Here is a 23,378-nt window from a genome sequence, read left to right as displayed (position 1 = left end):
ATCCTAAAGCCATAAATGTTTAAGAGTTGTTCAAAAGGTGATGAGTTGGATGATACATCCACAACAATTGGTTGATTGTCTTACAACTGTCAATCAGGACAAGTGTGCCATTGTCAAACAGCCTTGAAGATCTGCAAATATTGTTTCCTGGTAAAAAAGCATTTACAAAGCATCGTTCTGAGTGTCTGTTAATCCTGGGAACAATCCTTTCATGCAGGCAGTTTTTACTGACATATACTTTCCTACATTATAAGTATAAATATATCAAGACATGCAATTTAAAATATTATATTTTATCAAAAGAAGCATTCACACTCATTCATGTACACATCTGCCCACCCACAGAAACAGATACATCCACGCAGACACCTTAGCGCCTTCGGAGATGAGCAGCGAGTTGTCACTTTGACAGGGTAATGGCAACGGCATGCTATGATAGAGATGCTAATAACACACAGGGAGGCTCCGCTCAAGGAAATACAGATAACTGGCAAGATACAAATCCAAAAAGCAGTATAATTTCAAATGAAACTGACAGTTGATCCTGCAGCTTTCAGAATGCATTTCCTCTTGTCTTTTCCATAATATGTCAAATCACTGGTGACGTACCATTAGGCGACTGTGTTAACTTGTACTGACTGAGAACGCAGCACAGCACGACAACTGTAAGGTCTGTCAGCTCCGCTGTTCGTATTTTGCCATTTAAATCCAACCATTACCCCTGTCCGAGCGACAGAATGACAGTCAGGGAATGTGTACCAACTGCTCATTTATGCAAGACCATTATGTTAGCTCTATTTGTTTGGGTAGATTAATACATTCTACAAGGAAGCTTGAACACAGGAAAAATATATTCTAAGTGGTCCCTTTTTTGTGGTCCCTGCTCTCACAAAAGAAAAGACCTGTTTTTTCAGTGGAACTGAGGTAATGGGGGCACAACTATTTAGTGAAATCAAATTAGATTTCTGAAGCAAAATGCAAATAAAATGTTCAAATTCATTAAAGTGAACGGGTTTACAACGTAACCATTAATTGACCGATTAATCCACCTAATGAAAAAGAAATCAACCAACCAATTTTTTGAATTGGTTGACAGGCCTGTTATCATTATATACCCATTTACTGTCTAAATGTAACCATCTTTTGCTGCCATATGTTTACATTTGCATTCAGCGGAAGTACAAATCTCTCTCTCTGTGTACTGTGTTCTCCCACCGTTTGCTTGATCAAACTCTTGGCACAGGGTACGGTAGTTTCAGCTCATGGAAAGCTGGAAACAGCCTACCAACCCACACAAGTACCAGGGTGCTAGCTTTCAATTTCTGGGCCTAGTTAAATTTTGATTGCTGTGATCTTGCAAATTGGGAAGCAACAGTCAATGTGATTATGAAAACCATTTAGTTAATTACAACTTGAAACAGACAGGCACTCTCTAAGCAAAAGGATCAGCTCTATGGCAATTATACACTACCAAGACCTAGATTATAATTGCCATTTTTATTTTCAGATCTAGAACAGGCTAACACAGCCTACAGAAAACAATGAATCAATGTACAGTCCCCTCCAAAAGCATTGGAACAGCAAGACCAATTCCTTTGTTTTTGCAATACACTTTATCCATTTGGGGTTGGGATAAAAAGATGAACACATTATTACATTATTGGCAAATGCTCTTATCCAGAGCAACGCACAGTTGATTAGACTAAGCAGGAGACAATCCTCCCCTGGAGCAATGCAGGGTTAAGGGCCTAACGGCTGTGCGGATCATATTGTGGCTACACCGGGGATTAGAGCCTTGTGTGTCCCAGTCATTTACCTTAACCACTACGCTACAGGCCACCCACGCGACAAGAGTTAGTATCAAACCACCCAATTTTTAGGTGAGCAAAAGTATTGGAACAGAGAGTATTTCAGTAAATGAAAGTAAATAAGCCTGCAACCCATTGACATCACCAAACTGTTCTTCCTTAGTAATGCTTTTTTTTTACTGCAGCCTCTTTCAGTTGTTGTTTGTTTCCATCATGTTGTTAGAGGTTATTATTGGTTGCATCAGTCCATAAAACTTTCTTCTATAACTTTTGTGGTTCATCTCTGTACTTCTTCGCAAATTGTAATCTCGCCTTCCGATTCTTACTACTGATGAGTGGTTTACATCTTGTGTTATAGCCTCTATATTGCTGCTCTCTAAGTCTTCTTCGATCGGTTGATTGAGATATATTCACCCCTGCCCTTTGAACATTGTTTGTGATGACACTGACTGATGTTTTGGGGTTTTTCTTCACGGCTCTCAGAAGTTTTCAGTCATCAACTGCTGTTGTTTTGTTTGTTCAACTTTGCTTTTCTCCCAAAGACAGCTTTTGTTGCTTTATCTTTTCTAACACAAATACAATATTCACAGGCAAAACCCAAGGTTAAACCCGAGAGGAGACATTCAGAACTAACATCTGGGCAACAAGAGCACAATACTTTTCCTCTCCTAAAAAATTGGTGGTCTGATACAAAAGGTAATATGTTCTAAGTTGTTTAACAAATCTTGATAAAAATACTCGCAAATAAAAGCGGAAATTCGGATCTGTCATTTCACGCAAATGTTTTGACCTAATACTCAATTGTTTTCAGTATATACTGTTGCAAAAACAAAGCAATTGACCTTGCTGTTCCGATACTTTTGGAGGGTACTGTAGTTGTGTTTGCATTACTCTTGTTTGTCACTACGTACTGTACAGATGTGTGTGTGTGTGTGTGTGTGTGTTTGGATGTGTGTGTGCGTGTGTGATTTTCTTTTATTTTGTATTTCCTTGTGTATTCATGTCAGGACTATTGGAAGACTAGCTCATAGTAGGGCTGAAAATAATAAAATAATTTGGGCTATACTGTATATCTTGCTCTTCACAGAATATTCCAATTGTTGCTGGTTTGCTTCATACACATTCACACATACACATCAAACCTTAAGACTGTGGTTGCCCACACTTTTGAAATACATTAAAATTCCACAATGCATCATTTGTGAATCATTTGTTATTAGACATTGTAAAGATTTCTTATGCTGTATGTTTTCCTAAATATATATTTTCCTTGATATTTTTACAGAGAGATGGAACCCTACGGAATACAGGTTAATGCCGTGGGGCACGTCTCCCTTCAGATATTAGTTCTTTGGTGTATTCCTGTGACACAAAGAAAGGATGTTTTAATGGAATAGTAACACCATTTGCTGTTTGCTAACTATTGAGTGGAAGACAAAGACGGAAAAAAGCCACGGCCAAAATTGAACAATGACTTGTTCTGCTTTGCTGGCCATGCTAATCGTCTTGCTCGTGATTGGTTTTTGTGTAACGAATGAGGCGCGGGCGATGAGACGGAGTGTGGATCTCCACGAGCCAATCAAAAAGTCACACACAATGCGGCACCGTGTAAAACGTGGCTGGATTTGGACACAATTCTTTATACAGGAAGAAGAACCAGCTCCTCAAAATATTGGGCAGGTACATGTTGAAGATATATTTAAAATTAAGCACATGCATAAAACACATGGAAGCAATTTTTTCTCTCAAAAGCCATACACGTACTTGTTTTTAGCATCATAGCATATGATCATGTTTGCAGTAAATAGTCATTGTCAATTGGATATGAATGTCTGTCTATAGCAGCTTTCATAACCACTCAGAAGAATCACTACATTTGAATGTATGTATATACAATATAGACTCAATGAGCACTTAATTAAGTATTTATTAGACTTATTTTTTAGACTTCTACTGCTGTAGCCTTTCCACTTAGAGTTATGATGCATTGTGTGTTCATAGATGCTCTTCTGCATACCGCTGTTGTAATGTGTGCTTATTTGCGTTACTGTCACCTTCCTGTCAGCTTTGACCAGTCAGGCCATTCTCCTCTGACGTCTCTCATTAACAAGGCATTTCTGTCTGCAGAACTGCTGCTCACTGGATATTTCTTTTTCACCATTCTTTGCAATTTGCAAACTTTAGAAACTAGTGTGCGTGAAAATCCCAAGAGATCGGCAGTTTCTGAGATACTCAAACCACCCTAGTTGTCACCAACAATCATTTCACTGTCAAAGTCACTTAGATCACATATTGTCCCCATTCTGATGGTTGAACTGAAGCTCCAGACCCATATATACATTGCACTGCAGACACACAATTGGCTGATTAGATTACTGCATGAATAAGTAGGTGTAATAAAGCGCAAATGTTCCTAGTAAAGTGCTCGGTGAGTGTATATTGTCATTGTATCCATACATCCATTTTCACCATAAATCAGGGTCTGCTGGATGGCTGGACTTGGCAGTGGGGTTTGCTCATGTACACATCTGCGGTTGGAGACAATTGGCAATTCCAAATTGGTGTGGGAATTGGATATGATAAGCCCCAAGTTAGGCAGTAAATTTATATAAAAATATATTTAAAAAAGGAAATGCTATAAATCACCCGTATGTCCACATATTGCAGTTTTTGTATCAATGAGTTAGGGCCAGTCCATGTAATTTTTTAAAATGCATATTGAAATGTGATGTTATCAGTACAACTTGAAACAAGATGACTGATGAAAAAGTTGCAGTGTCTGTTGAGTCATCTGGACATCTGATGAACCACAAGTCCACAAGATCAGCACAGACCAAATCGCATTCAAGTATCTGCACATATAACATTCCATGACAGAGCGAAGCTGCAATTTGTCATTCTTCCATTAATGATTGATCCGGTCAGATTTTTGTCTTCATCTTTAATTCAAATCTGTGGGTGCAGCTTGTGTGTGCAGTGATTTCTATGAAATTGATACTAACTGTGGCTGTGTGTGAGGGTGTGTGCAGGTACTTGCATATGCAGAAAACATAACTACATAGTTCCTCACATTCATCTCTCCCATGTCTTTTTTGACAGCTCAAATCAGACTCTGACAAAGGGGACATGTCTATCATGTACGTTTTGTCAGGAGAAGGTGCTGGGGAGGTGTTCCACATAGACGAGAACACGGGTAAAATTATCACTTTGAGGAAGTTGGACCGAGAGGAGAAAGCCTTCTATGTCCTTCGAGGCCAGGCCTTAGACAGAAGGTCCAACCAGCCAGTGGAACCAGAGTCAGAATTCATCATCCGTGTGCAGGATACAAACGACCAAATGCCCCAGTTCATAAATGAACCCTATGTGTCCAGCATTCCCGAAATGTGTCCCGTCGGTAAGTCAGAAAACATTGTGTAAATCTGAAATAGCATTGTAATATTATTATTTTGATGCTTTAACAGTTACATTCAATACAGATAATATCCATAGGTGTCACAAATGTGTTCCTGTGTAATTTGGGTGTGAATATGAGTAGCATGAGTCATTCTAATAAATGGGCTTTTTCCAGTGTAATGCAAAGCTTGTTTAAAATTCACAAAGAGGGTCCCAGATTAATGCAATAGTTTACTTTTAGTGTTTGTTATTGTTTCAGGTTTAGTGTATGTTTAGTGCAATTGACCCGATGTTTTCTGAATGCAATTAAGGATATTTAAAATATTTATAAGGTTTCTAATGACTTTCCCACTTTATAATAGCATGTATAGGCAATTTTGGGATTTGTGGTCTGAAGGGAGAGACTACAACTTACTTCAGAGCAGGGATGTTACTGCTTCAAGGGGTTGTACATATGTACCCGATTATTCTTATACTATAATAAAATATCCAATATTATTTTTAGTTACTGATATTTCCTATGTCACCTGAGACCATTACAGTCAAGTAATGAAGTACCAGCAAAAAAACTATCAATATTTGTTTACTTTAGAATTACATGTCCATGAGTACAGCCTCTGAAAATACAAACTTGCAATAGATGGTTTAGGTGAAGCTGAAGGTTTAATATCCATTGAAGAACAGGATTAAATATTTTCCTTTGATGCCTTTGATTTCAACAATCACCAAAATATTTAAAGTTAAAAGAAACATTTGTAAGGAAATTAAGTGAAGCATCACTCAAGTGGATAAGGTACAGGCCTCAGAAGTCTGACCATGCCAGTGTGGCATAGGGAGGCACATAATTGGTGGTAGCACTGCCCGTAATTAGGGAGGGTTCAGTCAGCGGGGATCCACATCATCAATCTCCGGTGACTCCCCTACACTGGTTGATTGGGCACCGGCAAGTCCGGCCGCTGAACTGCAACCGAAGAGTGGTCCCCCACCTCATCTCTGCGCAAGTCCGTCTCGCGAGCTGCAGCGCGATAAGAAGTGGCACTTTACACTGCGTGCTTCGGAAGAGAGAGCGCGCGTGTTTGTGCTCTTCTAAATTGATAGCGGTGTATCCAGTAATGAACGCTGATATAAGATTAGCTATTCCAAATTAGGGAAATAATGCAGGCTTCAGTCTTATCATAATGAATTCAATCAATAGTGTTGTAAAATAGAATTAAATAAATCGCCTGCTTAATTCTGTTAATCAAAGTTAAATGCGAAGCGCTTTGTGATTTTTGAACTGGGGCCAGAGACAGAGATTTGTCACGGCAGGACGGTAATGGCAGTTACGGGAACCTGTGAATCTCAGCGCAACGTCGGAGCATAGCTCGGAGTGTCTGCATTGCCCAAAGCTGACAATAGTCCAACTCAGCAGGGCGCCTGCATAATTATTTCCTCCTGTAGACATGAACAACGGATAAAGCCAATAACACCCCGTGTGACGTCTCCTTACACAGGGACCACAGTGGTGCAGGTGACAGCCACAGATGCCGACGATCCATCGTACGGGAACAACGCCAAGCTCATCTACTCCATACAGCAGGGGGAGCCATACTTCTCTGTGGAGCCCAAGACAGGTGACCACGAGCTATGACAACACAAACTCTGTCCAGAAATATGTCTGAAATATTGCAATCAATACCAATATTCACATCCACATCAATGTTTACTTTTGTTTTCAGAAAATCTGGACATTATACATAGGCCTGAATTGAATGTCGAAAGGGCAAAAAAACAAAACAAAAAAGTTAAAGGAACATGGTGATACAATATAGGGCATTGTTATGATGCTTCAGTGAGTGTTGTGCAGGGGCTGCTGGGTGGATCATCCTGTAATACACCGTGGTAGAGCATGGATAGACGGATAGACTGCAAATATTTAACTAAGTTCCAGTGTGTTGTAAGCCTTTACTGATCACCGTATGGCGCTAGAATGATGTTCTACAGTACAGTTGCTATGTAAATTACGTCAGAAGGATTCAGCATTATTTGCTACTTAAACATTGCTGTACACTTGTAGCCATTGTGCCATCATAATCCATTTAAAGTTTTCACCAATCAGCTGGGACTTTAAGGGGGATGTAATGAGGATTGAATTAATTATATAACTCCTGCACAAATATTGTCCAGGCAATCAGTCAGAATTCTGAGAGTTTAAAGTGGCACCAAGTACCATAAATGAGCATGTTAAATCAACGAGTAAGAGCTATTGTTATGTTACTGTTCCCAAACCCCATAAATGTAAACAATGGAATGTTCAGTGAAATCTGTTTGTTTTCAAAGCAACAAAAACTTTTATTTTATCACATTAAAATTCCGCATGAAGACAAGTATTGTCGACAACACGTTAATTTAAGGCTAAACTGATATTTAAATCAAAATATTCATGCTGATTTCCATAAATAAAATGTTTGGTTGCCTTCCATGATAATAACAAGCTACTACAGGGGTTCTGTTGACTGGCTAGTACAGTACGTAGCCTTTTTTATAAAGAGGAGTCCACACTGGAAATAGTCAAGACAATGTTACATAATACTGATGATTAATTAAAAAAAATGCTCCTAGTACCTTTTTTACATTCGCTCTTTTGATTTATAAAGAAAACCTTAGAGTTTTTATATCTGTACAGCCCTAAGGTTGCCCTGTGTAATGTTGTGTTGTGTGTTCTACTCAGGGATCATTGTGACCTCATGGCCCAACATGGACAGGGAGGCCCAAGAGAGATACCTAGTGATTGTACAGGTGAAAGACATGATGGGACTTTCTGGGGGCTACTCCGCCACTACTACAGTTACCATTAGCCTGTCTGATGTCAATGATAATGGACCTACATTCCAACACAGTAAGTTATGCCTGCCTCACTTACCTGGCAAATGCAGCCTGGGCACCCCCTTTCTTATCTTTCATTGTGAACCAAAATATTCACTCAGTATTTCACTGAACACAATACATGCTGTTTCTTTGTCTGGAATGAGCTCTTTCACTGTTGCTAGCTGTCACCTGGCTTTGCCAGTGGTGCACTGCACATTGATCTCACCTGTTGAGTCCTTAAACTAATGAGGCTTCCAGCGTCTGTCGTCAGACCCCTACAATTGATCCCGAACGCCACAGCTCGTCTGGTATTCAATGTCCCCAGATATTCTCACGTCGCGCCCCTGCTCAGTGACCTCCACTGGCTGCCTGTTTTGGCTCGCGTCAAATGTAAAATTTTGGTGCTCGCATACCAGGCAGTTAAGGGATCAGTCCCTGTATACATTCAATCACTAATCAGATCCTATACACCAGCCAGACCCCTCCGTTCCACTACTTCGGAGCACCTGGCACCTCCCCCTCGTTGCACCTGCACTTCTCAGTCACGACTGCTGACTGTTCTGGCCCCACGGTGGTGGAATGACCTTCCTGTGGACGTCAGAACAGCAGAGTCTTTCACCATTTTCAAGTGCAGACTGAATACTCATCTCTTCAGGCTGCACCTCTCCCTCCCTACCTCACTACCATGATAAGCCTTGTGAATGCCATAGATTATAATAGCACTTATGTATAGTTATTGTAGTACTCTGGGTATTCTAGCTTCCAACCTTGGTATGCTAGTTGGTAAGTTGATGTACTCTTCAAGGGTTCAAGTTGTATCTATGTGATCATGCTAGTGGGTCCTCAACGCACTTGTCCTTGGGTTTGATTCGCACTTCATTATACGTCTGCTCAATGCCTGCAATGTAATGTAGATTAGTTTAAAAATAAAAAATCACCACTCAAACGTACAAATGAACGTGACTACTATTTCAACTACTATTTACCCCCCAGTTCTCTTGTGTCACTTGCCATTTCATCTTAAAGTAACATTACATTACATTTTACATTATTGGCATTTGGCAGACGCTCTTATCCAGAGAGACGTACAGTTGATTAGACTAATCAGGAGACAATCCTCCCCTGGAGCAATGCAGGGTCCATACATGACATCACCAGTAGTGGCAGGGAGGTGATATAGACATAATCCATCTTGTTTATTAAGACTGGCTAAGCACTGACCTGTGCAATTTACAAGACCTTGTAAAACCCCACGCTAACCCAACAACGGAATTTAGCGAGGGCTGAAGGTATCAGCATGCTCGTCCTTCTGGTGTTGCTGAAAGAATACTAATAGGGTTAAAAATTAGTGGCCCCTATGCGGAGATTCTAGATCAGCCAATAAATAAACCATGATACAAAGACAGTAGTACCACTCTGCCTTCCGCTCTTTACTGGTCCGGGCTGACCAAGAATCTCCACAATAGGGCCAATAGATTCACCTTCGTTTATCTGACTCCATTTTAGAATAATTATTTAGATTAGTTGTCCACATTTAGTGGATGTCGTATTTATAATTTTGACTTGATCGCTATAGGAATCCTGTACTGAGATTTACTCTCCGAACAGTCCTCTGCTGGTACCACCGCATGTCACATCGCGCGTAATGTGCACGTCTCACGAACTGACTAGCTATCTGTAGTCATCAGAGGTCGCAGGAATAGCTACTCTTGGGTATATCTGTTTATAGCCTAGGGACCCAAGCAGACCAACCTAGCTACGGCTGTGCTCGACATGAATGAACTACCATGCGGAGGCGAGGGATTTACCAACATAGGTCTACGGGTGCTATACGCCGTGATACATTAAGTGGAAATAATCATCCTCCCTAGACCAGTTCGAGGGGGTAAACCATGCATTCCCTGTATAACTTTGAGTGTCAGTAAGCGAAACCAAACAGATCAAGTTTTAACAATTTATTTTACCAGGCAGGTTACATACACGTAATTACATACTAGTTCCAAATCAAAAAACATCACAACGGAAACCAAATTACGGAGTCTTAAAAGTCATACCTGGTAATAAAAGCTACATACGGGAGTCTGGCTACAGACACCATGTACGTAGAAATTACGTGCACGGAGTGCACGGGAGGCTGATTGCATTCTCCCAGATTGCTTAGTTCACTGTCCTTAAATCCAAAATCTGGCCTTTGATGTTAACCCTAAAAATGGGTCACCCATCTGTAATTTGGAGCCACGCCTCCCCAGGAAACGCAGGGGGGTTGAGGCGCATGGCTTTCACTGGGGCAGAGCTCCACACAGTTTTTCCTCTGGTTCCTGGTTGGTTATGATGTCCAGGGTTTGCTGTTGCAGAAATAACACCATTGCACCAGTCGCACTGAAACAATCAGAATAATACCAAACATGAATATTATCTAAACTGACTTTGTCATGAAACATCCAATGCTGTACACATCATTTAGTGACTAAAGAGGGAGAGAGCAATAAAGGGGGGTTCGAAGGGAATAATGGGCCCAACAGGCCGTGCCCTCTGAAACCTTCCCGTGCCGTAATGCCGTAAAGGATGTTGCCTAGTCGTAACGAGTTTTACGGCTGGAGGCCTGAGTCTTCCCCCACAGGCTCCTGCCCGTATGGGTGCAGAGATAGTGGGGGTTAATGGTGCATGCTCCTGCGTTAAATTACTTTACAGCCACATTTTGCCACAATACCAGAGGAAGCCAGCAAGCTGACCAGCCCTGAGTGATAATGCCAGATATTAATATTATTAATTAATTAATTTCCGCCTTACAACCTTATACACATGTTAAGTGATAAAAAAAACTGCTCACACTATGAATTGGTTGTAAGTCTGTATTAATGATAAATAGTTGAACATTAAATCTGTTTCTTCTGTTTCTTTCAATAAATGAAATTTTTTATAAATTACATACGTATTAAGGCCATTCTCTGTAGACAGTAGGCCTGTCACTTGGAAGAACTACTCCCTGCATTTAGACTTTGTTTTGTTTATTTATTTTTTAATTAATACAATAGCATAGCATGCTGCTTGTCATAGTGAAACTACCTCAACTTTGCTTCAAAAGGCATCAAGCAGAATGTAGTCCTTTTCTAACTAATTATAAGCATGCTGTTTTTGTGGGGCTCATACATTGAGTGGATGGAGAGAGTGGAGGACTACCTAATCTAGTTTTTCCACAGCTTTGTATTTTTACAAAGTTTTACATCCCTCAAACTTTGAAAGGAGCTGAACTTTTGACAGATGACTATCCAACTGCAAATGGCAAAATCAGTCATTGCCATTTCCAAGATGTTATAGCGCTCTTATTACAGCTCTTAGTACATACTTAAAGAACATCATTAAACAAGCCAGCTAGTGAGTGAGGGAACATTAGCTAATTTTACTATATACGATACCATATACTATATACTAACCAGAACCACTAAAATTCAACTTGTTACAGTGTGGGAAAAGTACCCAGTTACCATTCCAGTGTGAGCAGTGTGTCTCCAATGATCATGCGATCCTGACAGTGACAGCACTTTAACTGGCTCTTTAAACTGAAAGCACTCTGTGTTCTAGACTAATACAAAATTGTCAGTGATGAATGAGGGTGAATTATATTTGAATGCATTGATAATACTCCTGTAGCTGGTTACCACTATTTCTGCTTCGCTGTTAATCGATGCAAAGCATTGGATAGTCAGTTATTGGTCCGTATGAACATTTGGTGTTAATCTATAACTCTTAAAACTAAACAGCTTCAAAATATTCCTGTGATTTGTAATCCCGAACGCATGTAGATCTCTTTACCTTCGCCGTGGCTGAGTCTGCCCCTGTGGGTACCACAGTAGGCAGGATTATGGCGGAAGACCCAGATGTTGGCATCAATGCCAGGATGAACTACAGCCTTGAGGAAGTGGACGGCAGCGATACCTTCCAGATCCGCACCGACCCTGTGACACAGGAGGGGGTGATACTGCTCGTCAAGGTGAACATCAACACAGCCATTCTTGTAGTGTTAGACTGCAGTACATAAATGTATGCAACCTACTGATGCTCCTAGACATACTGAGTAGGTGCAGTGGTGGTGTCTGTTCTTAATGGCACCATTTTGATTGGATAGTCAGCGATTCCCTCTATTATTGCATATTTGTCAAACTGAGTGCTTTCAGATCTTAGCCAACACTATCAATTAGTCTGAATTAAAACAGTTCATCCACAGTGATGTGAAAGACTGATATCAAACTTTGTTAAGTGTTTGGTTGCCATTATTTTGGTTAACGGTGGTGCAATCAGTTATTAGCTTTATGAAGGCAATTACTTTTTTGCAGGGGTGACATGAGTGTTTGATAACTTTTTCATTAAAAATAAAATAATAATTATAAAAATGTGTATTGTTTACTCAGGTTCCATTTTTCTAATGTAATGTATTTTGTCAAAAGAAAGCATATTCGTCACACTGAAAGCATTCAGTGTGACAAATATGCAATATAATAGAGTAAATCCGGAAGGAGGCAAAACTTTTTTATGGCACTATAAATATTGTATATATTTGCACTGTATATTTATACCTGTCAAAACACATACTGTATTTCCATGTAATTGAAGCTCTTCTCTTGAGATTCTACCAAAACAGAATTTTTGATTTCCTGTTGTTCATTGGAAGCTTGGACTGGGTGCAAGGCCTCAGTTAAAAAAGATTTTTCAGCACCCTGAGGTAGACATAAGGCAATTCAATGTCAAACTTGGTCAATGAGAAACATCTGAGGCTGTATTGACCGCACCGGGAGAATATTTCATATTTTTTCATATTTTTACTTGCTTATTGACAACAGACATAAACAAAGGCAACATAAAATAAAAAAAATAAAAAATGAAACAGATTGGGTAAATTGGCAAGCAGGACCAAACTCCCTTTTTGTGAAATATCCCAGGTGAAAACAGTACCCCTTATTTATATTTCCAGGTGCTAATGATAAGTAAATTTGAAATGACTATTTTGAACCCACTTTTTTGTACTTAATGCATTTGAGTTGTACTAAGGTTGTACTAAAGTTGTAATGAGTGTACTTGATTGTACTAAATTGAAAGACCATTACATTGTAATAAAATATAATTCAGTATATTTCTCTGTACTTCATCTTAATACATTTAAAGGAACAGTAGGTAATTTTGGAATTCTAATGGTCAAGAGAGGAATTGCAGCAACAAACCACAACACTGTTTTTCTCACCCCTTCTCTTTGAACACGCTGAATTTGAAACGCCATTGGCTGTGGCAATTAGAACCAATTTTCAACCGATGAGCTAGAATTATTGTACAGCTATACGATGTTTTGTGCCGGCCCGTCAACTGCAAAATATGAAACCTGAATTTAAGCACTATAAACACAGGTAGAGGGTGAGTCGACATGTCACTGAGCCTTTTTCAATGATAGGAAGGGATTTACAATGGTCTTGTAATAATATTTTATCACTATCAGTTGAAATATGAAGATCTAATGAAATCACTTTCATTCTATTTATAAAATTGCATTACTGCCTGAAAAACATGCTAAGGATACAGCTTTTCATTTTAAATTCAAACATCACTTCCAGGATCACTTGTAGGTTATTCTGATCTGTGATACTGTTAAGGGCACCATTAGTGCAGGTACACTTCACATACCAGTGCACACCAATATGGAAACCTTTAACTGCATGTACACTTTAAAATGAATTCAGAAGAAATGGACCTGTTATGAAATGGCTGGCTGAACACGAGCTCCAGGGAAATAAAGCAACGTGGCTATAGTTAGTAACTTTTTGTCCATAGACATTTCAGATGACACACAAGCAAGTCCAATGTAGATGGCTCATTGACCATAAATTGACCATATATCATGTTGTGGTAGAAATCTAAATGGTTGCTTGATGCCCAGAATTTTAGACAGTAAAAGGGCCACTAGCTTGTTTCAGTGCGAGCAATTATTAATATACACTCAGTGTGCACTTTATTAGGTATTTATTAGACTTATTTTTTAGACTTCTACTGCTGTAGCCTATCCACTTACAGTTATGATGCTTTGTGTGTTCATAGATGCTCTTCTGCATACCACTGTTGTAATGTGTGGTTATTTGCCTTACTGTCACCTTCCTGTCAGCTTTGACCAGTCAGGCCATTCTTCTCTGTTGTCTCTCATTAACAAGGCGTTTCTTTCTACAGAACTGCTGCTCTCTGGATTTCTTTGCACCATTCTTTGCAAGCTCTAGAGACTAGTGTGCATGAAAATCCCAGGAGATCAGCAGTTTCTGAGACACTCAAACTACCCTGTCTGCCACCAATAATCATTCCATGGTCAAAGTCACATTGATCAAATTTTTCCCCATTCTGATGGTTGAACATTAACTGAAGCTCCTGACCCATATCTACATGGTTGTATACATTGCACTGCTGCCGCACAATTGGCTGATTAGATAATCGCATTAATAAGTAGGTGTACTAAAGTACAAATGTTCCTAATAAAATGCTTGGTGAGTGTACATTTAAAAATTGCTAATTAATTTCAAAATCAATTATGCAGCAATCATGGAGCTAACATGTGTTGGATGATAGGGTCACCAGCATTTATACGCTGTGCGAAAAATGTATTCAATTTGCTGTTTTTGTTTTCCTCAGCCTCTGGATTACGAGACCAAGAAACGGTTTGTAATGGCCGCAGAGGCTTTCAACGACAACGTGGACACTCGCTTCCTGAGTTATAACGAGTTCCGCGACCGGACGACCCTGAAGATATTTGTGGAGGACGTGGACGAGCCGCCAGTGTTCACAGCCGGAGAGTACGAGTGGAAAATTCAGGAAAACATGGCGGCAGGTACTACGGTGGGCATCGTAAGTGCCAGGGACTCAGACGCTGCAAATAATCCTGTTAGGTAACTGTACCTTGACTTTCATTAAACATTGCTTTCCACCCAGGTGATACGTTTTTGAAAATGTGTTCTCTCTATAAATATCTATTCTATCAGCTCAGGATTCACTTCAGCATACGGTAATTCAGAAGGTTGCTTTGTGAGACATTTGGCACAGGGGAGCACAAATTTATTTCCAACTGCATTACCAGCTCATTGCATTCAGTTAGCTTTTATCTCGCCTGGCTCATATTTATCTCGTCTTACGTTAGCATGAAATGAAAACTGCCGAATAAAATATGTCCACTTTTTTCCTCAATGGCTTTTTCCATCTACTGCGTGGAAAAAATAAATACAGGGGGAGAAAAACTGTGTGATGCACAATGCGTGGATGCATTCAGTATTCATACTGCATGCAGTTTTTTTAATTTGTCAGTGCTGAGTGATACACAGCTGCACAGTGGAATAATTTGCCTAGATGCATCAAATCCTTTTGATTTACAGACTGCTTAAAAGGCCAACTGGTGCATAATGTCTAATCATGGCTGGTGCCATTTCATGGGGCGGGGGGGGGGGTACTTTTAGTGCAACTTTGGACATCTTTGCAATCACTGCCATCATTACTTTAACAATAGACTTCTGTCAAGACTTCTGTTCTGATTTGCACATTGTATTAACCTACACTGTGCAAAAACCTCTCAGGTCTCTTAGATTTTTTTCCTCATTTCCCGTGCACAATATCACTGTGTTTTTCAGGATGGAAAACCAGAAAAGGATTCTTGTCCAAAATGTATTTCCATTGAATGGCATTTGGTTATTAATTTGATTATGGACATTTTTATTATTTGAAATAATAAAAAACATTGATACTTAGTAAAATAACGAAAATAAATATAAAGCATTAAAAAAAATGTTTTTTATCGTCATACACCTTCCTTTTTTAATGTCGTGGAAATATATATTGCATGAGGGGAATCCGGCAAGTCCCATAGTATCCCAACTGTGAAGAGTCAAAACAGTGATTACATTATTCCATTAAGTGGGCTTTATTGTCTCAACCTACAACAAAGGACTGACTCCAGAAATGCTTGCAAAAGGCTGTGCAATTTGCATGATAGCAAAAAAATGGCCATTGTATTGTGTGAAATGGCTTTGTGAGATACTCAATAGTCACATCTTGCCCTTTTCTCCCTCCAGGTATTACATTGATAAAGGCTCTGATATGAAAAGAGAGTTCAAAATAGACCCAGACAATGGAACAATTATGATTGCAAAATCCCTGGACCGAGAGGTTTCAGCCTGGCACAATTTAACCATTACAGCCAAAGAGAAAAGTAAGCCACATGCTACGCACACTATGCAGCACACCTTGCATGTATACAATGTAGTAATACAATGAGCTGATGCCTTCATTTGCATTTCTTCTGTGGATATCAGGTGAATAGCATTTAGTCTCTGACGGAGGCATTTATACTCTCGAGGCAGTTTACAAATTGCCTACAATTTTTATGATTTATTTTTATTTTTCCAGAAAAGAACTTTCTATTTTCTTCTGCGCTGGTTTTTATCAAAGTTCTGGACGTGAATGACAATGCCCCACAGCTCTCCCGTGAGTACCAGCCATACATCTGTGAAGGGGTACAGTCAGGTGAGGTGAGTGGTATTTCACAAATTTTATCTGCACTCATTTTTGTTTTGGTATTGCAAAATTTGTTTTGCAATATTCATTGTAAATCACACTGTGTAAAGCTTATAAATTATACATTGACAAAACTGGATCTGTAATGACACGATTCATATGCCTCACAGTATATAGCAATATTAGTGGCACACTCAAGTCTTGAACCTACAACTCTTTGGTCCCATGTTCCATAACTATAATTCAACCTAACACATGTGTTGGAATCCATTATAACATGAAATCATTTCAGTTGAGGAATTCAGGGAGTTATCTTCCCTGAGGGCAGAGCTATCATGTACATCTAGGGTTTTAATAACTGTTTTCTGTTAATGAGGCCAGTGCCCTAATCTGTACTTCAAAGTCCTGAATCATCTCTCCATTTCACAAAAAATACATCTATTAAATAAGTAATAAAGTGCTTGTTCTGGGTTTGAAGCCCTTCTCTTGTGGTACTTGGACATTCTCAACCCTTCTGATCTGAAAGTAGTGTCCCAATCCTTCAGCTTGTCCAAGTAATTAGCGCTGTGGACCAGGATGAACCTCCAGGGGGACACCATTTCTATTTTTCCATGGTTCCGGAAAAGCGCATCAACCCCAATTTCACCCTGAGGGACAACCAAGGTAAAGTACACAAAAGTAAATACGACATAAGAACACTGTTGTGGTTCTGGTGCATGGTGACACATCTCAGGGCATGTTTGTTCAATGTTACAATGGAAATACAACAGAAAGCCTCCCTACGACACCGGATCCGGGGGGGTATATCACAAAGTAGGATTACTGACTTAGTTAACACTGACTTGCGGAAAAGCTGGAACACTTCCAAAACCGTGACTGAAATAAAAACAGCTGTTCCGGCTTTTGCTCAGTGAATTGATCCAGCTCGCTAATCCCGCTTCCTGATCCTGAGATTAAAACCACATTATTTGTATATTTAACCACACATAAAGGAAGGAGTCCTACAAAGAGTATAAATCGTTTTCGACCTGTGCCGTCCTGCCGTGTCACAGACAACACCGCCAGCATCCTGACGCGCAGGAGTTCCTTCACCCGGCAAGACCGCACCCAGTACCTCCTGCCCGTCGTCATAACCGACAGCGGCAGCCCCGCCCTCACCAGCACCTCCACCCTCACTGTTAGCGTGTGCAGCTGTCACCCTGCCGGCCACTGCCCCACCGGGGGCGTGGAGGCCTTCGCTCTCTCCATGGGCCTCAGCGTCCCGACGCTCGTCGGACTTCTGGTCTCCCTGCTCATGCTCACGGGTGAGTGGGGCGCCTCGGAGAAAGGGGGAACCAGCAATGTGTTTGTTTACCAGAGTGGGCTTCCGCTCGCCCATTAGCTTTCCTTTTCTTTTTAGGTTTGTTTTTCTTCTAGAAGAAAGGCCGATGTGTTCTGAAGGCCGTTTTGTTTGTGGGGTGTGTGTATGTGTGTGTGTGTGTTCCTCTATGCGTGCATGCACATGGTGGGGTAAAGTCTTTGTGATGATGTTGTGTGTGTGTGTGTGCATGCGCATATGTGTGTCAATGTGTGTACTTGAAAAGCTTCGGATGAATATGAAATGGTTCTGAGGAAATAGGGTGTTTATTTATGCAGTGCTACAGAGGATTGGCTCATTCAGTGCAAAAAACTGCTGTCGCTCTGAAAAGTCCTGCTTTCAGTTTGATAAGAAATCTTTTCATTTTGCCTAATAATTATTTTTTTGAACAGAGCAGTTGCATTAGTTTCAGCTAGTGCAATACAACTAGGCATCTTCTCATCATCTTGGCAAGTATGAAGTGTGTGACAGAAATGCCTCTTAATCATTCAGTTACCTTCAACTGATACCAGCTACTCATGTTTGCTAGAATGTTCTTAACAAACTAAATATCACTAAAATTAACAAATTATTTGTTCTGTGATATGCTGGGTTGCAGAAATGTTAAAGTGCCATCAGAGAAAAGCACATTAAGCTTTGCTGAAGTTTATATCATACTTACAATTGCTACTGCTGCTCTGTGCATTCCCTGTCCTCCTCACTGCAAATATTTATGTGTTTTGAAGGGAAAAAAATAGATTGAACCAATAAAAATAGTTTTTTATTCACACTGGTGATCCCTTATGAAACAGGAATGCATTGTAAAATATACTGAACTCATACTGAAATACATTACATTACCTTTACATAACGCTTCATTATGCAGTATACTGGCAAATATACTAATTATTGCCATATAATATACCAACAGATTAAATTTCTGGGAAATTTAGGAAGTTTCAACTTTCAAATATATCCACATATTTGTAATATATTGCAGTATATTCCATTTCCATAAGGGATTCCTGGTTGTTAGCACTGGCCCTTTAACACCCTCCTGTCCGTTTATGATTGCAGTCCTGTCCGTACTAACGCTGGCAGTGTGGATACACAGAAGGCAGCGACAGAAGAAGGAGCCAGGTCGGGAGAAGGGGGCAGAGCGCTGGGATTTCGTTTCGGAAAAGGTCCTGCGGTACTCGGAGACGGACACGGTGGCCTGCCGGACGGTGCCCCTGAGGCCGCACCCTCGGCGAAGGGAGCGCAGGCTCCGGAGGGAGGAAGTGACGGCCAGCATCCGCATGTCGCTGCGCCACTCCTACCTCATCGGCCCTGAGGACGAGGTATTTCAGCAGTTCATCCTGGACCGGCTGGCCGATGCGGACAACGACCCTTGTGCCCCGCCCTTCGACTGCCTGCACGCCTACGCTTTCGAGGGGACTGGTTCCTCCGCCGGGTCCCTCAGCTCTCTGGGCTCCTGCGGCTCGGAGCCCAACTCAGAGAGGCCCCGGGATCCGGGGCCGAAGTTCATGCGGCTCGCCCCGTGGATCGGGGGTGGAGAGGAGCAGACCACGTTCTGAGAGAGGTCGTAAGAAATTAAGACCAGCGGACCCCTCCCCTCACACAGTAGCTGGACAGTCTTACACAGTGGGCTCCAGAATAATTACTTCATACAAATGGTGAAAAAAGGCTACATTTAATAATGATCTATATTTTATGTTCAAAAACTGTCTTTTTATTTCAATACATTTACTATCATGTTTCAGTGTTTTTTATTTAGTAATCTCATTTTCACTGAAAACCACAGGTGCCAAAATAATTATTTTTTATACAATTATTGTAAATAATATCAAGCAAAGTGAAATTGGCAATACAATTTTACTTAATTTATTTAATCTCAGTCTAAAGGAATTATATTGTGACATTCCATCACCAGAGCATAAAAATCTATGGAATGGAATGAAAAAACTAAAATACACCTCCCTACCAACAAACTCTTTGAAAGGGTGGGACAAAGACAGCCCTTACTGAACACAATAAACGAAAGCAGCATCTTGAGTTTGCCAAACCTCATTGGAATTATGACTGAAAGAGATGAGAGTGAAATGGCGGCAAAATAGAAGCACCTCATACCTAATGTCAAATATGGCGGTGGGTCATTGATGTTTTTGCAGAGGCAGTGCTAGAGGTCCAGGGGCTCTATTTAAGATCAATGACAAAATGAATTCAATAAAGTACCAGGACATCTGGTTGTCTCTGCTAGGAAGCTAGGACATTGACTCCAAACATACATCAAAATCCACACAGAAATGGTTAAGTAAAAACAACAACCATGTTCTGCAATGGCCATCTCAGTCTCAAGATTTAAATCCCATGAAAAACATGTGGTCTGAACTGAAGAGGGGGGGTATTCCAAGGATATCAATAATTCTAAAAAGTTGCATGGAGGAATGGTCAAAAATCCAGTTGCCAGTGGTATTTGTAGAAGTTATTAAACCAGGGTTGCCAATAATTGTGGAACCTGTTTTTTGGGGAAATATTTGTTTTATTTGAAAAAGACTTGGTTGATTCTATGGACTCATTAATAAAGCATACAGCTTTACATATGTTGGAAAATAAAGCTTATGTCAATAACTATTTTTTTTTAGTTTGCAGCATTTTTTTGCATATTTATCAATAATTCTGGAACTGTTAATTTAAAACAAAATCTTGCAGTGCCTCGAATCTTGTCTAACAATGTATAAATATAAATGTAATTTTTTAGACGAATCTGAAATAAAAGTGTAAATCCATGCTGTGGCATTACACATTTCATAATCAGTACTGCTGCTTGCTGCGATTCCAAAAATATAATTGGCACTGTAGAAACGGGGTGGGATTGCAGTACAGAAAGTGCCATGGGAAAGCCAAGGGAATGTGAGAGTCAGGTGCCACTCAGTCTTGCCTCGTACCTGTAGTAATATTTTAGCCATTCTATTAAATGCCAAAAGCTGTTGTTCAGGTCTGCAACATCCACAGTGCCCTTGAAGTGCAATGCTCCTTCCACTTCTGGTTACGGATGGCAGCCATTCTTGAACGGGCTTGATTGGGGTATCTGTTGCTAGTTCTCCTGTGCTGCATGGAGCATTACACATTTCATTGTCAGTCTTCCAGCATTACAATAGGACTCTGACATTGACTAGTTACAGTACAGTCATCTTAGTCAATCACAATCAGTTTACATTTGGATAATGGTAAAATAAGCCATTGCATATATATATTGTAACGTGGGGTGCAAAAATTTGGGTACCCCAGATTTATATTTCTGTTATAATGAGATTCTGCTCATTTTAAAGCAAGATTGCTTTTTATTTTCATTTTTTACTGTTTATAAATTATAAAAAGGATTGTATTGTTGTCTACAACAAAGACCTACATGGCAGAGTTGCCAGAAACGCAACAACATCAACAAACATTAAAGTATGAAGTATGCAAAAGAAAACCTGAAGCCTTTTGGAACAATATGCTCTGGACTGAGTTTTTGGCCACCACCAAAAGAAGGTATGTTTGGAGAAAAACGGCTGAAGCCTTTTTAGAGAAGAACACCTTGCCAACTTTGAAGCATGGAGATGGATCCATTATGTTTGGGGTTTTGTGGCAGCTGGAAATACTTGTGGGTATACGAGTGGAAGGAAGAAATGATTCCACCAAATATCAAAATTCTAGACGTTCAAAGGTCAGTCCAGATATTGAAGTTGAAGAGAGGTTGGGTCATCCAGCAAGACAATGATCTTTGAAATCAACCTTGAAGTACCTCCAGGAAAGATGGATGAAATGGCCAGCACAGTCCCCAGACTTGAATATTATTGAAAATAATATTTTAACCATGCTATACATACAAGTTGGCCAAAGACTATTTCTGAGCTAGAGGTGTTCTTCCAGGATGAATGGGGAAAACTTCTAAAAGTGAGAATCGACTCTTAGCTGGCTACAGGAAGCATTTGCAAGCTGTTATAGTTACCTGAGGAGGAGATACAAAGTACTAACTGACAGGGTTCCCAAACTTTTGCCCAGGGCCTTTTTCCTTTTTTTATATAAAAAAGTAATCTAGCTTTAAAATTTGAAGAAACATGTTTCATGTTGTACCATTTAGAGGTCAGGTTCGCTTCTGTTCATGTAGATATTAATGGTAAAAGGCTTTTTGACCAGAGGTGCTCAAATTCTTGCACACTAATGTATATGGCAGGGAAACTGCTTATTCCCTGGATCATTTGCTGAGCCTGGTACACACTATTAGAGTATAAGTACTATAAGAGTACTTATGTGAAAATTATTTTTTTATTGTTTGTTATTTTCAGGTGTTTTTTTTTTTTTTTGGGGGGGGGGGGGGGTTCAGGAACAATACAGAAAAAGAGTATCTGTTCTATAACACTAATGATTAAATATTACCAGATGCAGCCACAGGCATGAGGTGATTTTAGACACTATCCCTGTGGAGCTTATCCCCATTTTGGTTTCATTTGTTTGTCTGCATAAATTACCCAAAACGGGCTTTGTTAAAATAAAACATGCCAAAAAGGCTAATATTGAATTTGTTTGTGTCCAGCTGACTTCATTCTTGAAGGGTTGGTGTAAAGAGACCGTGTTTAGTTAGACTGGGGCCAGGGGCACATCAAGGGATGTAATGCATAAAGTAGCAGATTTCCCAGATTAGCCAAACTGGAATTCCCAGTGCATGTCAGGTTTTTTGTTTGCTGAACAAAATACACCGTCTGTGTGAATAGAGGCCAGGCGAATCTCTTTTTTTTGAGAAGTCAGATTTAACAAAGTGAAAGAAAACATACATTACCGTTCAAAGGTTTGAGGTCGCCGTGTCTTTCTCTGCTTTTATATTTTATTTTCTCTGTTTGTAATCAAACAATTCATATGTGGTCAAAGTGCTCAGATCTTTTACTGAAGGCTATTTTTTATACATTTTGGTTTCACCATGTAGTAATTACAGCACTTTTTACATGCAGTCCCCCAATGTTTGAGACAAATTAACATCATGTAAAATAAGAGTCATGTTTTGTTGCATATCCTGTGCATGCCATGGCTTCCTGAGGTCAGTGACTCATCAACATCATCAGAGTCTGGATATCTTATTTTCAGGTTGTCCCACAAGCGATACTAAAACTCTTTGTATTTGAATGGATCTCAATGGGAATTGGTGGGTGGGACTAGACTGCTGATCTCTTGGTATTTTCACACACAACAGTCTCCAGAGATGGCAGAGAATCGTGTGAAAAACAAAAAACATCCAGTGAGCAGCAGCAGTTCCACCACTGAAGACATTAAAGATAAAAAAGTGCAAAAACTTTCTTCACAGACAACACGGCATACCCCAGGTTGTGTGTATTTTAAAAATATATTTAATAACTTTGTTTTTATTATTATTGTGCAAATCATTCTCAATAATTAATCAATCATTCTTATTCATTTCATGATCT

General features: G+C 39.9%; 1 protein-coding gene across 2 annotated transcripts in view; it reads left to right on the top strand.

Moving 5' to 3' along the window:
- The window catches only part of cdh19 (cadherin 19, type 2), a 30,899-nt gene extending 10,197 nt beyond the window's left edge, over positions 1–20,702 (top strand). Inside the window, exons 1-11 of one of the 2 annotated variants that reach the window (XM_061239606.1) lie at positions 3,205–3,488; positions 4,908–5,202; positions 6,695–6,814; positions 7,912–8,079; positions 11,852–12,039; positions 14,709–14,962; positions 16,136–16,272; positions 16,470–16,591; positions 17,123–17,240; positions 17,630–17,881; positions 18,991–20,702. In XM_061239606.1, the coding sequence (XP_061095590.1) occupies positions 3,279–3,488; positions 4,908–5,202; positions 6,695–6,814; positions 7,912–8,079; positions 11,852–12,039; positions 14,709–14,962; positions 16,136–16,272; positions 16,470–16,591; positions 17,123–17,240; positions 17,630–17,881; positions 18,991–19,490 (2,364 nt within the window). In that variant the 5' untranslated portion in view covers positions 3,205–3,278 and the 3' untranslated portion in view covers positions 19,491–20,702. Of the gene's footprint in view, positions 1–3,204; positions 3,489–4,907; positions 5,203–6,694; positions 6,815–7,911; positions 8,080–11,851; positions 12,040–14,708; positions 14,963–16,135; positions 16,273–16,469; positions 16,592–17,122; positions 17,241–17,629; positions 17,882–18,990 lie in introns of those variants that run through there. The other variant, XM_061239607.1, reaches the window with a different exon arrangement.
- Positions 20,703–23,378: the final 2,676 nt, after the last annotated feature.

This window comes from Conger conger, chromosome 4, assembly GCF_963514075.1.
Source record: "Conger conger chromosome 4, fConCon1.1, whole genome shotgun sequence".
NCBI lineage: Eukaryota > Metazoa > Chordata > Actinopteri > Anguilliformes > Congridae > Conger > Conger conger.
The sequence above is the reverse complement of the archived record's forward strand: the minus strand, read 5'-3'. Positions and strand labels throughout refer to the sequence as shown.